Here is a 12,446-nt window from a genome sequence, read left to right on the forward strand (position 1 = left end):
AAAATAAATAAAATTAAATTCAAAAAAAAAGGGGCTTCCCTGGTGGCGCAGTGGTTGAGAATCTGCCTGCCAATGCAGGGGACACGGGTTCGTGCCCCAGTGTGGGAAGATCCCACATGCGGCGGAGCGGCTGGGCCTGTGAGCCACAACTACAGAGCCTACGCATCTGGAGCCTGTGCTCCGCAACAAGAGAGGCCGCGACAGTGAGAGGCCCGCGCACCGCGATGAAGAGTGGCCCCTGCTCGCCTCAACTAGAGAAAGCTCTCGCACAGAAACGAAGACCCTACACAGCCAAAAAATTAATTAATTAATTAATTAAAAAAAAAAAAAGAAGAAGAAGACAGCCAAGACCAAAATCCAGTTGAAGTGACTTTTTGTCCTGAGAGAGACCTGCTTGAGTGGTGAGTTCTGCAGCTGTGACCAGAACTGTGCTTACTGGCTCCAAGCCCATGATTCATCTCCCTCAACCGCACCCCCTTCCTCTGTTTCCACATAACGGGAGCAAAAAACAATTAGCAAATCAGAGTGATAACACAGGGAGATGAGAATATAAGGAAAAGGTCATATCCTTTTAAAATGTATGTAACATTCTAAAAATTTCAGAGCAGTTAGCAGCATGTCTCAGAGCTCATGCAGACTGAGGCTGGAAATGCAGCTCCACCACAAACTACAGGTTTCACAAATTAACTTCTCTAAGCCTCAGTTTCCTCATATGTACAATAAGGATAACAGTACTATCTGTACCTTAGGAAAGATTCTTTTATAAGTATTAGATATGATCATGTATGTAAATGTGCCTGACACATATTAAACACCCCCCAAATAATATTTGATATATGAATGACATGCTCAAATATTAGCTATTTTTATTGTTAAACATTTATTTTTATAAACAGTAATGCCTCGAACATCAGGAGAGCCATACCTAGTTAATTTGGTAGGCACTGGGGAGCACTGTAGATTTTTGAGGGATCAGCAGGGCGTATGAGATAATGAGTTAAGCTTTAGGGAGCTTATATTATGTTGGCAGTGGTGACCAATAAGCATTAAAGCTGAAAAGAACAAAAACTTGGGAAGCAGCTATTGGAACCAAATTTTCTACAAAGACCAAGGTAATAGACAAGATAATAAAAAATCTTTTTTCCTTCCTAGAGTTCTATTTCACTTCCTTTTAACTAGAAATGAATTCCAATTCTATTGGAATTCCAATTTCTATTGAATTCCAATTTCTATTTTTCCACTAATGCCCTACCTGTTCTCATTACAGAATCCTCAGCAGTCATTTATCAATGCCCTTTCTTGATTCTTTAGCACTTAATTAATGCAATTAATACAAAACCTTCAAATCCCCTTATCTTTCTAGATAATAGGTAACACTGGCTATTTTCCAAGTGGCAAATAAGACATATGAAGTGCTTAGCAGAGGGCCTGGCACACATTATCTGCTAAATAAGTGTTAAAAAAAAATAACCCTTAGAGTTATTATTGAGATTAAAGAGGCAGACATAGTGTGTTCTCATTAAATATTTTTGTTTGTTTGTTTTGTTTTTTTTGCGGTACGCGGGCCTCTCACCGCCCCGGCCTCTCCTGCCACGGAGCGACGCGCAGGCTCAGCGGCCACAGCTCACGGGCCCAGCCGCTCCGCGGCACGCGGGATCCTCCCGGACCGGGGCACGAACCTGTGTCCCCTGCATCGGCAGGTGGACCCTCAACCACGGCGCTACCAGGGAAGCCCTCATTAAGTATTTTTAACAAATAAACATAAGATACCTATGTAAAGCAAGTTATTCACAGCAAAACAGAGAAATACAATTCATCATCTAAGAGGAGCAACTAGAGTTGCACATGTGCTCAGGAATTGCTAACAGTCAGTTTTCAGTTCTTCAGAAGAGCTCCAGAAAAGGCTGCCTATCCTATAAGAAAAGGGACAGAAAAACATAAAAAGGCAACCTGGAAACAGCACTTGCCTAGAAGCAATGAGTCCTACTTAACAGTCCTCACTGCCAAAGATTAATCAAGCAGCTCTGAACAAGTCACCTTTCTACTTCTCCACTCCCTTTTCCCTAAAATGAAGACCTTTCCATCTCTCTGATTCCATGAGAAAGAAGAAATAAAAAAGGGTTACCTAATGTACTATTTCCCAAGCTACAGTTAATCGTGATCACCTTTTGATTTTTGCCATATCCACACAACACAGTCACCATTATTTTACTTTAAACTGACTTTTTAAAATTTACCCTTGGGGCTTCCCTGGTGGTGCAGTGGTTGAGAGTCCACCTACCGATGTGGGGGACATGGGTTCGTGCCCCGGTCCGGGAGGATCCCACATGCCGCGGAGCGGCTGGGCCCGTGAGCCATGGCCGCTGAGCCTGCACGTCCAGAGCCTGTGCTCCGCAGCGGGAGAGGCCACAACAGTGAGAGGCCCGCGTAACGCAAAAAAAATAAAAAATAAAAAAATAAAATAAAATTTACCCTTGCCTTAAGCAATAAATCCATGAAAGCTATTTTATATATGCTAGTTAACTTTTCTAACATGTATAAAATAAATGTACTATTAAAATGTAAATATTCATTCAAAGATCACCTAAAATCAGCTTATGTACGCACACTTTGGCAAACAGTAACCTAATCCCCATAACTTAAAATCAAAAATTTTAGAGAACACAGAATTCAGTAGAAAAGAAATGTAATTTCACATCGCCACAATAATCTAAGAGTTAATCCAGTAGATCAATATTCAGTTCTTAAATTATAAGAGATAATACTTTTAATATAATGTAGGGCACCAAAAACTGAAAACAAAATCAATTCCTTCTTAACTACATAATCTTTATTTGAATTAGGATTTTGGTTCCTTTAAGGTTGTCTTTAATTCCACCCTTGAGTATTTAAATTCAGACTAAAACAATAGGAAAAGCAATTCTTTCTTGAAACCATGAAAAAGAAAAAAGAAAAATCAAAATTAAGCACTGTTTATAAGCAATGAAAGTGTTCTTCACCTTGCTCAATGCATGAGAAAATAAATGCACCCACTTCTTAACTCAGCATTCAGAAAGCAGTACCCCTTTGTCTCAAGTTTTACTGGTGAATAAAGTTTCCCTGATCTAAATGATTCCAACTGTACTTTACAACCAAATCTATCAATAATCAGTGAATGAGCACACACTTGTACCTGGACTGACACCTCCCTCAATGTGTGGCCAGGATGCATAACTGAGAGCTACTGCTCTTCTTCAGAACTCTTAGTATATCATAAATGTAAGTCAAGTCAGTGGTGATCCTTTGAACAATACTGAACACAAAGACAAGTTTTTGAGGTACTTATAATGTCTAATGAGACTGGTGGTCATCGGTTAAACCTCGCTAGGTATTTTCTAAAGTGGAAGTGACAAACCCAGGCATAATTCTAAATTCGCCAATTTTTGACAGATATCAATTAGTTGACTGAAGAACAAGTGGGAAAAATAATGTGTATCTGTAAATATCCATGTTATCTTATCCTTATGACATGATCTCTATAATTTATCACACCAATGTCCTCCAAGGCCATCTCTAAGCGATCTTTCTTTCCCACTAAAAATCAAAGACAAGGGGACTTTTGCTATATTAAGTACTACAAACCAAACAGAAATCCAGTATCTATTAAAGTATCATAAAACAGAAGAGAAAATTTTTAAAGGATCATGCACTGTTAGAATTGAGAAGTAAATGTTCCGAAAATACAAGCTTAAGAGTATGATTTATATCTGATTCATCATCTCTGTACTTCGCATAGCTCCTGTCTTATAAACAGTATGTGCTCAAAAACTATTTGTTGAACTAATAAATAGACCAAAGAATAAAATTTAACACCTTCACAGCAATGCATTATCAGTAAACAGAAAAGCCCAGAAGAAAATCCAAGAATTGATTCCCTAATCACCATGTCAAAATGTATGTACTACAAAAGCTTTTTTTTTTTTTTTTTTGCGGTACGCAGGCCTCCGCAGCATATGGGATCTTCCCGGACCAGGGCACGAACCCCTGTCCCCTGCATCAGCAGGTGGACTCTCAACCACTGCACCACAAGGGAAGCCCTACAAAAGCTTTTTAAAGTCAGAAATCTACCTTGCCACTGGCCATGTTTCTCCTGATAAACTAACCCCTGGACGAAGAAATTCATTCTAATTAAACACGTAGAAGTTTTAATAGTCAGACTTCATTTAACTGGTTAAAGTCAAACACTTTACCTGTAGATAATACGCTTTTACATGAGTTTACTTACTAAAAACTGATTCCATAAAATGCAATATAACTAGTGATTGGGTGACAAGAAATGATCATTAATTAATGGGTTCCAATTAAGCATATAGTTATTATCATAGCTATTATGTGATGCTTAAAATTATGCTCTGATGACAGTATTAGGGTTAAGTTTATTCACAAAGCATTTCTAACAGTTCCTCTCATTGAGATCATTCTCAATTTTTCACATTGTACTGTGCCACGTGCAATGAATGTTAGATACTGAAGTGTCAATCTCCCATAAGCTTTTTTTTTTTTTTGTGGTACGCGGGCCTCCGCGGCATGTAGGATCTTCCCGGACCAGGGCACGAACCCGTGTCCCCTGCAACGGCAGGCGGACTCTCAACCACTGCGCCACCAGGGAAGCCCACCTATAAGCTTTTTATGAGGTTCAAGTTAAACAACAACAGTAATAACAGTTGCAGCAGCAGTAGCAACCAGAGCAACAGCATGGTCTAGGCCCTTGTGCTAAAAACTTCACAAGTGTTATTTCATTCAATCCTCACCACAACCCTGTGAGATGTATCACTGTCCTTATTATATGACTCTTAATCTCTCTATATAACTGTGGATACTTATATCCCATAAGAATATGGGAGAAATAGAACTAAATAGTGAGTCCAATTATAAATATTATGCCCAAGTAATTGAATGCCTCTCCCCATTCACAACTCCTACTTAATTAACACTTTGAAATAGTATAGTTGCTGATGCTATCTGAAAAGCTTCTGAGGGTGCTTTTTCTACATTTAGTCATAAGCATTAAAAAAGAAATCATAATCTCTCACTGTAACTCAAAACTTCACACTATGGGCTATTAATCTGCTAGTGCTACAAGTTCCAATGCCTTAAACATCAATTCAGGGTAAATAATATTACAGCAACTCTTATCCCAAAGAGCTAAATATTTTTATTTACTGCTAAGATTCTATTTACCAAAACCATTTATAAGATATAAGAAAGCAGAGAGTTACATATACAGAGCTACACTCTTTTTTTTTGGCTGTGCCTCACAGCTTGTGGGATCTTAGTTCCCAACCAGGGACTGAACCTGACCCCCGCAGTGAAAGCGCTGAGTCCTAACCACTAGACTGCCAGGGAATTCCCCCAGAGCTACATTCTGATTGGTCTAGCAGGCAGAATGCAAGAAGATGTTCATCTTCTTCCCCAAGAGAAAATAAAAAGACTTTTAAGCAAACATATTTCCATTCTGGGGAAAAGGAGAAACCTAAGAGGAGGCAATGGAGGCAATTTAAAGAAAGAATCAGATGCAACCAAAGACTTAAAAGGTAAACCCAGGCTATCCCCTAAATATGTATACTAGCATAAACTCCTTGATGGTGTTAGGATCTCTTGTAAGTAGTACTTAATGTTGTTCCTTATCTCTCAAAGAACTAACACCCATAAATATTCTAAGATAAGACTGCATCAGGCATAAGCTGTCTTTTATAGAGTAATGTTCACTCAAACCCATATAGTTCACAAAGTACCTTCACATATGACATTTCATTGAATAGACCTCCTTGTTAGGTAGTGAGGGCAATTTGTTAATCCCGTTTACTGATGAGGAATGAAGGAACTTGCCTAAATTCGTACAATCTGTGACTGGTGGAGCCTCCAACATATCACGTGACACCAAATCCCAGGCTCTTTCCCCACCATATTGTGCCTCCTCATTCCACATCAAAAAAATCACAAAACTATCCTGTCTGCCCCATTTGCACATGTCCATTACCAGCATTGTAAGAACAAGTGTCAGCTAATAATGAAACCACAAGTTATAAGTACAAAGGGGAAAGAAAACAAACTCAGCATTTTTTCTGAGAGGCTGGGAACTCTGTTCAGTACCCAATCTAAACTTTGCCTAATGTAGCTGTCACAACAGCCCTTCAGGTGGGTGCTGGTATTCCCATTGCTTAAATCAGGAAAGAGAGGCTTAGCAACTTGACTAAAGTTACACATTAAATGACACAGCAGTGATTTTAACCATGTGTATGCTATACCACACTGCCTTACATGATATCACAGTAATGTCCCTTTCGGCAATAAAGAAAAATACTTTTTAGGTTAAAATACTTTTGTATTTCAAAATGTCAAAAAAAACATCCTCCCACTTGTTGCTGTCACACACTCACTTCCCAGCTGAGCACCTTTTCTCCTTCCTGGTTTTCTCTGCTTTACTCTTAATATCTGCTGGCCTCATTGTGCCCTGGAAAAGGGCTAGCTGTTAGAACAAAAAAGCAATGATGTATCCTTAACAAACAGCATTTTATAAGGCCATAGGAATCATGCAAATATTATTTTTGGCCTAGGTCTAAGTTATTTCTATCAAATAGTGTGTGTCAGGGAATTCCCTGGCAGTCCAGTGGTTAGGACTCGGCACTTTCACTGCTATGGCCCCGGGTTCAATCCCTGATCGGAGAACTAAGATCCCATAGGCCGAGCTGTGCGACTAAATAAATAAATTAAATTAAAAGAACAAAAAAAGACAAAAACAAACCAAAAAAACCCCAAATAGTGTGTCAGTTACAAGAAACGTGAGCCTGCCCAAACAATTAGAAAATGAAAACAGTGGGCAAACTATGGACAATCTATCATTTTAAAAAACTTTTTCTTCCAGTTTTGATATATAATTGACATACAGCACTGTATAAGTTTAAGGCATACAGCGTAATGATTTGGCTTACATACATCATGAAATGATAATCACAATAAGTTTAGTGAATTCACTCTCTCATATGGATATAAAATTACAGAAATAGAAAAAAAAATTTCTTGTGATGAGAACTCGAAGGATTACTCTCTTAACTTTCATATATAACATACAGCAGTGCTAATGATATTTATCATGTTGTACATTATACATTCATCCCTAGTACCTGTTTGTCTTATAACTGGAAGTTTCTACCTTCTGACTGCCTTCATCCAATTCCCCTGCCACCGGCCCAACCCCCGCTCCCTCCTCTGGTAACCACAAGTCTGATCTCCTTTTCTGTGGAACAAACTATCACTTTAATCACCACTTTCAAGAGCTTTAAGCAATCCAGACAAGATACAAGCACTACAACAAAATGCATAAAAGTAATCTCATTACCATCCTAGAGTCTGGCCTTCCACCACATTTTTGGTGAAGCATTAGGGATTGATAGCATTAGCCTCAAAATACCATGTGCTCCTCCCCTCAGGTGTTAACTGCTAAAGAAGGACAATGATAGATAAGATGTAAACACCTTAAATAGTTTTAAATTTGGGAAGATTATTGAAGGACTTCCCAGAACAAAATTTAATTAGCTTTAACAAGTGTATTTAGGACTCCCAGAGGGGGCTTCCTTATCTGAAGCGAACAGGAGGAACTTTCTGTTGCATAAGTTGTACTCATACTAGACGGTGAATAAGCTAGTAAGGCTTTTAACCAAAACTCTACCTTTCAGGGAACAAGTAAGAAAGCTAACACTAGCTGAGCTAAACTGGAGGGGCAGGTGAAAAAGCCTACTGGAAGACTAGGAACAAGGACAGGAGTAGATAAAAAGGAAACAGGACGAACTAAGCTAGAGGAAGCGTGCAGGGAAGGAGGAGGAGGAGTAAGGGGCAAAGAAAGTTGGAACCCAGTAAGTACTGATGGAGATGGGCAACTCAGGCCTAGAAAAGAGGAAATGAATGCCTAGAACCAGAAGGTTTACCAGAGCCTGCCTGTGCAAAGGACCCTGCTCCTCTATGGACGAAAATTAAGATAAAGGAAATGAACCGGTCAAGTCTAGAGAAAATTGGGTTCATTTAAGACATCGGGGAAGGTACTACACAAGGATAACTGGTAGAGAATGGAGGCAACTTTTTAGCACCTTTAAAAAAGTGTTAATGGGGACTTCCCTGGTGGTCCAGTGGGTAAGACTCCACCCTCCCAATGCGGGGGGCCGGGTTCATCCTTGGTCGGGGAACTAGAGGCAGCAACTGGGACTTGGCGCAGCTCAAATAAATAAATATATATATTTTTAAAGTGTTAATGAACTTTAAATGGATGAAATGTATGGCATGTGAATTATATCTTAGTAAATCTGTTATTTTTAAAATGGTTATGCAGAACCTAGGGACAGGACAGGAATAAAGACGCAGACGTAGAGAATGGACTTGAGGACACGGGGAAGGGGAAGGGTAAGCTGGGACAAAGTGAGAGAGTGGCATGGACATATATACACTACCAAGTGTGAAATAGCTAGTGGTAAGCAGCCGAATAGCACAGGGAGATCAGCATAGCACAGGGAGATCAGCTCGGTGCTTTGTGACTACCTAGAGGGGTGGGATAGGGAGGGTGTGAGGGAGATGCAAGAGGGAGGAGATATAGGGATATATGTATAGTTGATTCACTTCGTTATAAAGCAGAAACTAACACACCACTGTAAAGCAATTAAACTCCAATAAAGATGTTTAAAATAAATAAATAAAAAGCGTGTTAAATTGAGCAATGTATGACCGCATTTATGATTTAACACGATTAGCTCAGTCTGTAACAGCACCCCCCAAATTCCCTCACCCTGTAGGGTGCATTTACTTGTGTCTGGGAACATGTCTGTTGGAATACATCAGTCTGGGAAGGAGACAGGAGTATGATGAATACAGAAGTAGCAGCAGGGGAGAAAACTGGGAGCTCTGTAAAGAGCTCTTCCCCCGTCTTTGCCCCTGGAATTTTTGGCCCTGTGGGGGAAGGAAGCTTTTGTTTGGGGTATGTCTCGAAGTGGAATATCAGATTTCTTCAGGAGATGATCTAGGACCAAAATCTACCTAGTCAAAGAGAAAACGATCTGAAGTGGAAAAGTCAAGTCAGTTCTGGAGAAACCCCAGAAGGTTTATCATGAAATGATCACAAGTCTTATCTCTGTTACCCCCAAATTGGACTGCACACCCCGTGTCACTTCCGAATGTTACTCGCGAAGAAGACGGATGCTTTGCCATGATCCCAGAAGTTTCTGGCGAGCTGCCCACTGACGTAAATTAGAAAACCATTCGGGGACCGGCCTGGGTGAAGCGAAGCGCCACGTCCAGCGCTGGGCTCCCCCTTCCTCCCTCTCGATATAGGAAAAGGGACGGGGTAGGGAGGGCAGAAGGCGAGCGGGAACGCCAGATCAGCCGTCTTCGCCCTCCTCCCCTGAGCCGGATTTCGGGGAGCCGCCCCCAGCGTAATCCATCCCCACTCGCCAGCCTTGGGCCTGCGACCCCCGTGATGAGGGCGGCGGTGAGCGCCCCCACGGGCGGCAGGCGCACCTCCCCCGGAGCAGCTATAGCCGCCACCCGCCCGGCCCCGGCCTCCCCGGGAGCAATAGGCTATCGATTCAACTGCCTGTCGCTAGGAGCCCCGAGAGAGCGAGGCCTACACCGCCCGGCCGGAGCGCCGGCCTCGATTTCGCCACTTACCCAACACCGGAGGGGGAGCCGGGGGGCAACCAAGCCCAGCTGGGCGGGAGGAGGAGGCGCGGAGACCACCTGCAACGGCAGGCGCAGGGAAAGGGGGTGCGGGCTCGGGGCTCCAGCCAACAAGTCTCCCGGGGTCGTCCACCCCCCCACCCCCTGCCTCGCAAGTTGCGCATTCAAGTTCAGGCCGGTGCCCCTTGGCCTCCAGAGCCCTCGGCACTCCCAAAGCCATAAGAAAAACAAGATACGGAAGAGGCCACCCCAGGACCCGAGGAGATGGCGCTGGGCCCCTGAGGGCGACGAGGGGGCGGCCCAAGGGGACCCGCTCGTCACCTCCCCTCCGTTCACCCGGAGTCGCAGCCCCGACCCCTCCGGCGGCCGGCCCTGTCACAGCCCGGCCCCCGGCCCCAAGGCCCCTTCCCGGGACGACGGAGACAGGGGCTCGAGCTCCCCCCCGCCGCCCCCGGCATCCGGCGTGCCTCGGCCTCCTCCCCCACCAAATCGCTCAAATGCCCCCAGCACCTTTTAAAGTACGCGGAGGAAGAGTTTCCCATCAAACTTTGTCAAGCGGTAACCTCGCCCCCCTCCCCGACCCACACTTCCACCGCAGTCATCAGGAGAGATCACTTTACACTTGGGATAAAGCGAAATAAGGACCTGTCAACCATTTTAGGTCTTTTTTATAGAAGACATCCTCTCCTACCCCTCTCTCCCTCCCTCCCCCGCCAGGGTTTTAATTTGACACCCACCTTCCCACCGCCGAAGGGGGGGTTGAGGAGGGAGGGGGTGGGGACGGAGGGCAGGAGGAGGGTGGCGAGGGAAAGCGGAAAGGGGAGGTTGGAAGGGGGCCGGGAGGCGCGGGGAGGGGAAGGGGGTTGATTTACCTGAGACCAGCCACTGGCCTCCATTGTTGGAGAATTCAATGGCATTGACACAGCCGAAGTGGCCCAGGAGGTCCTTCTTGTAGAGGTTTCTGCAGCCTCGCAGGCGTCTCCTCTGAAAGTCCTGAGTGAGCAGGGGGTCCCCATGCAAGCCCCGCTGGGACAAGAAGCCCACCACTGACCTCATGCTGCCCCCCAGGCCAGCTCTCCTCTTCATGCTGGAACCACTGCCGCCGCCGCTCACGCCGCCGCCCCTCCCTCGGCCTCACGCGCGGCCGGCGCTCTCCCCCCACCCGACCCTCCCCCCGCGCTGCTATCCGGATGGTTCTTTAACCAGCCATAGCAGACGGAGCGAGGTGTGCAGACACTCGGTGGCGTTCGCGGCTTCCTGACGGTCCCCTCCCTCCCCTTCCCCCTCCCCTAGGCTCCTCCCTCTCCTTCTCCGCCTCCTCCAGCAGCTGATCCTCAGCTGCGGCCGCGCTTCCGCGAAGCGCGCGGCCCTTCCGCCGCCGGCGGCGGGGGCCAGGGAACGCGGGTGGCGGCGGCTCCTCCCCCGCCGCGGGCCGAGGGCCGAGGGCCGGAAGAACTCGGACGGCTGGCCTCTAGACCGCGGGCGGCGGCTCGGCTTTCCCGCCTCAGCTCCTCCCCGCGCGAGGACCGGGGTCGCTCTGGGCGGAGGCCGGGCTGCACCCCCTGAGCGGTGCACTCTGTGAAGTTGGAGGTGCGCAACGATCAAAGTGGCCGCGGGGCTGCGGACTCGCCTTCCTCCCCCAGAGGCCGGCGGTCCATCGCCGCGGCGAGTGTGCTCCCGGCTCTTTTTTTTCCGGTCCGGAAAATGCAGCCCGAGGTGGCAAAGAGGTGGAGGGAGGACTGCGGGCAGAGGCTCCGGTTGTTCTCCCTCAGTTCGCCTCATCCTTGGGCCGCCCGAGCCCTGTCCAAGGGAAAGGAACCAGGAGTTAGGACTGGACACTCGGGGTAAGGTTGCTTGGGGCCCCCCAAAGAAAGTTTTGACACTACCCCCGCCCCATCCAGTTTCCTAATTTTCCCTTCTTCCAGCCATTCAGTGAAAAAGGCTAAACTGGGTTCCATCGGTTAGATGATGAAGTGGTATATGGGGGAAAAAAGAGGGGGGGGAGGAATTTTTAACTGAAAAGAAAATTGCCAAAACCGAGTTGAGAAAGCTCAGGTAAGCAGAAAGTACCTCTGTTCATTAGTTCCAGGTAAATCTGCAAGACACAAGATGCATTATTCGAAAATAGAAATATATGTTATTTAATTGGGTGCGGTGAGCCCCTCTTCAAGGCCTTGAGTGTGGAGCTCTGAGGCTGTACAGCTGTTAACCAGCAGCTGCGTTCCAGGCCAGAAGTAGCTGCACTACAGTCGTCTGGGAGCCTCCACGGTGACCCCAGTGAGGAGACAGGTGTTAAGTGCCTTGGAATATTAATGGAATATTATTTCCCTAAACAGGAAAATGTGTAATACTTTCTTTTAAAAAGTTTAATTCTCAGGATGCTTCATAGTGTTTCTTCATTATAATAGCACCGTAAAGATCAGTAGTGGTATACCATCTTGATTATAACCAGCATCTTTTGTTCATAGCAACCAACATCTTTTCTTCATAGCAATGTCTTAATGTGTAATTAAACATGTATTTTTGTGATTATATCAGCATGTTCCCCCTATAAGTTCTCTGAGAGCAGGGACCGTGCCTATTCTGCTCATGGGTATATGACCAGAACTAGCACATGCTGGAACTGAGTAGCCACTCAAATATTGAATACATGAATGAAGTCAGGGAAAGGGGAAGAATTAGGAGGGGAAGGTAATGCATCAGTGTCGGATTCATTGGGTTTGAGGTATCTGTGCTTCATTCCAGTG

General features: G+C 45.1%; 1 protein-coding gene across 3 annotated transcripts in view; it reads right to left on the reverse strand.

Annotated features, from left to right (window-relative positions):
• Positions 1-10,785, reverse strand: part of DCAF5 (DDB1 and CUL4 associated factor 5) — a gene marked incomplete at both ends in the record, with an annotated part of 106,996 nt that extends 96,211 nt beyond the window's left edge. For all 3 annotated transcript variants that reach the window (XM_079699675.1, XM_079699674.1, XM_079699676.1), the window contains one exon: positions 10,572-10,785. In XM_079699675.1, coding sequence (XP_079555801.1) covers positions 10,572-10,785 — 214 coding nt within the window. The remainder of the gene's footprint in view (positions 1-10,571) is intronic.
• Between the last annotated feature and the right edge of the window lie 1,661 nt (positions 10,786-12,446).

This window comes from Hyperoodon ampullatus, assembly GCF_949752795.1.
Source record: "Hyperoodon ampullatus genome assembly, chromosome: 3".
In the NCBI taxonomy this organism is placed as follows: Eukaryota; Metazoa; Chordata; class Mammalia; order Artiodactyla; family Ziphiidae; genus Hyperoodon; species Hyperoodon ampullatus.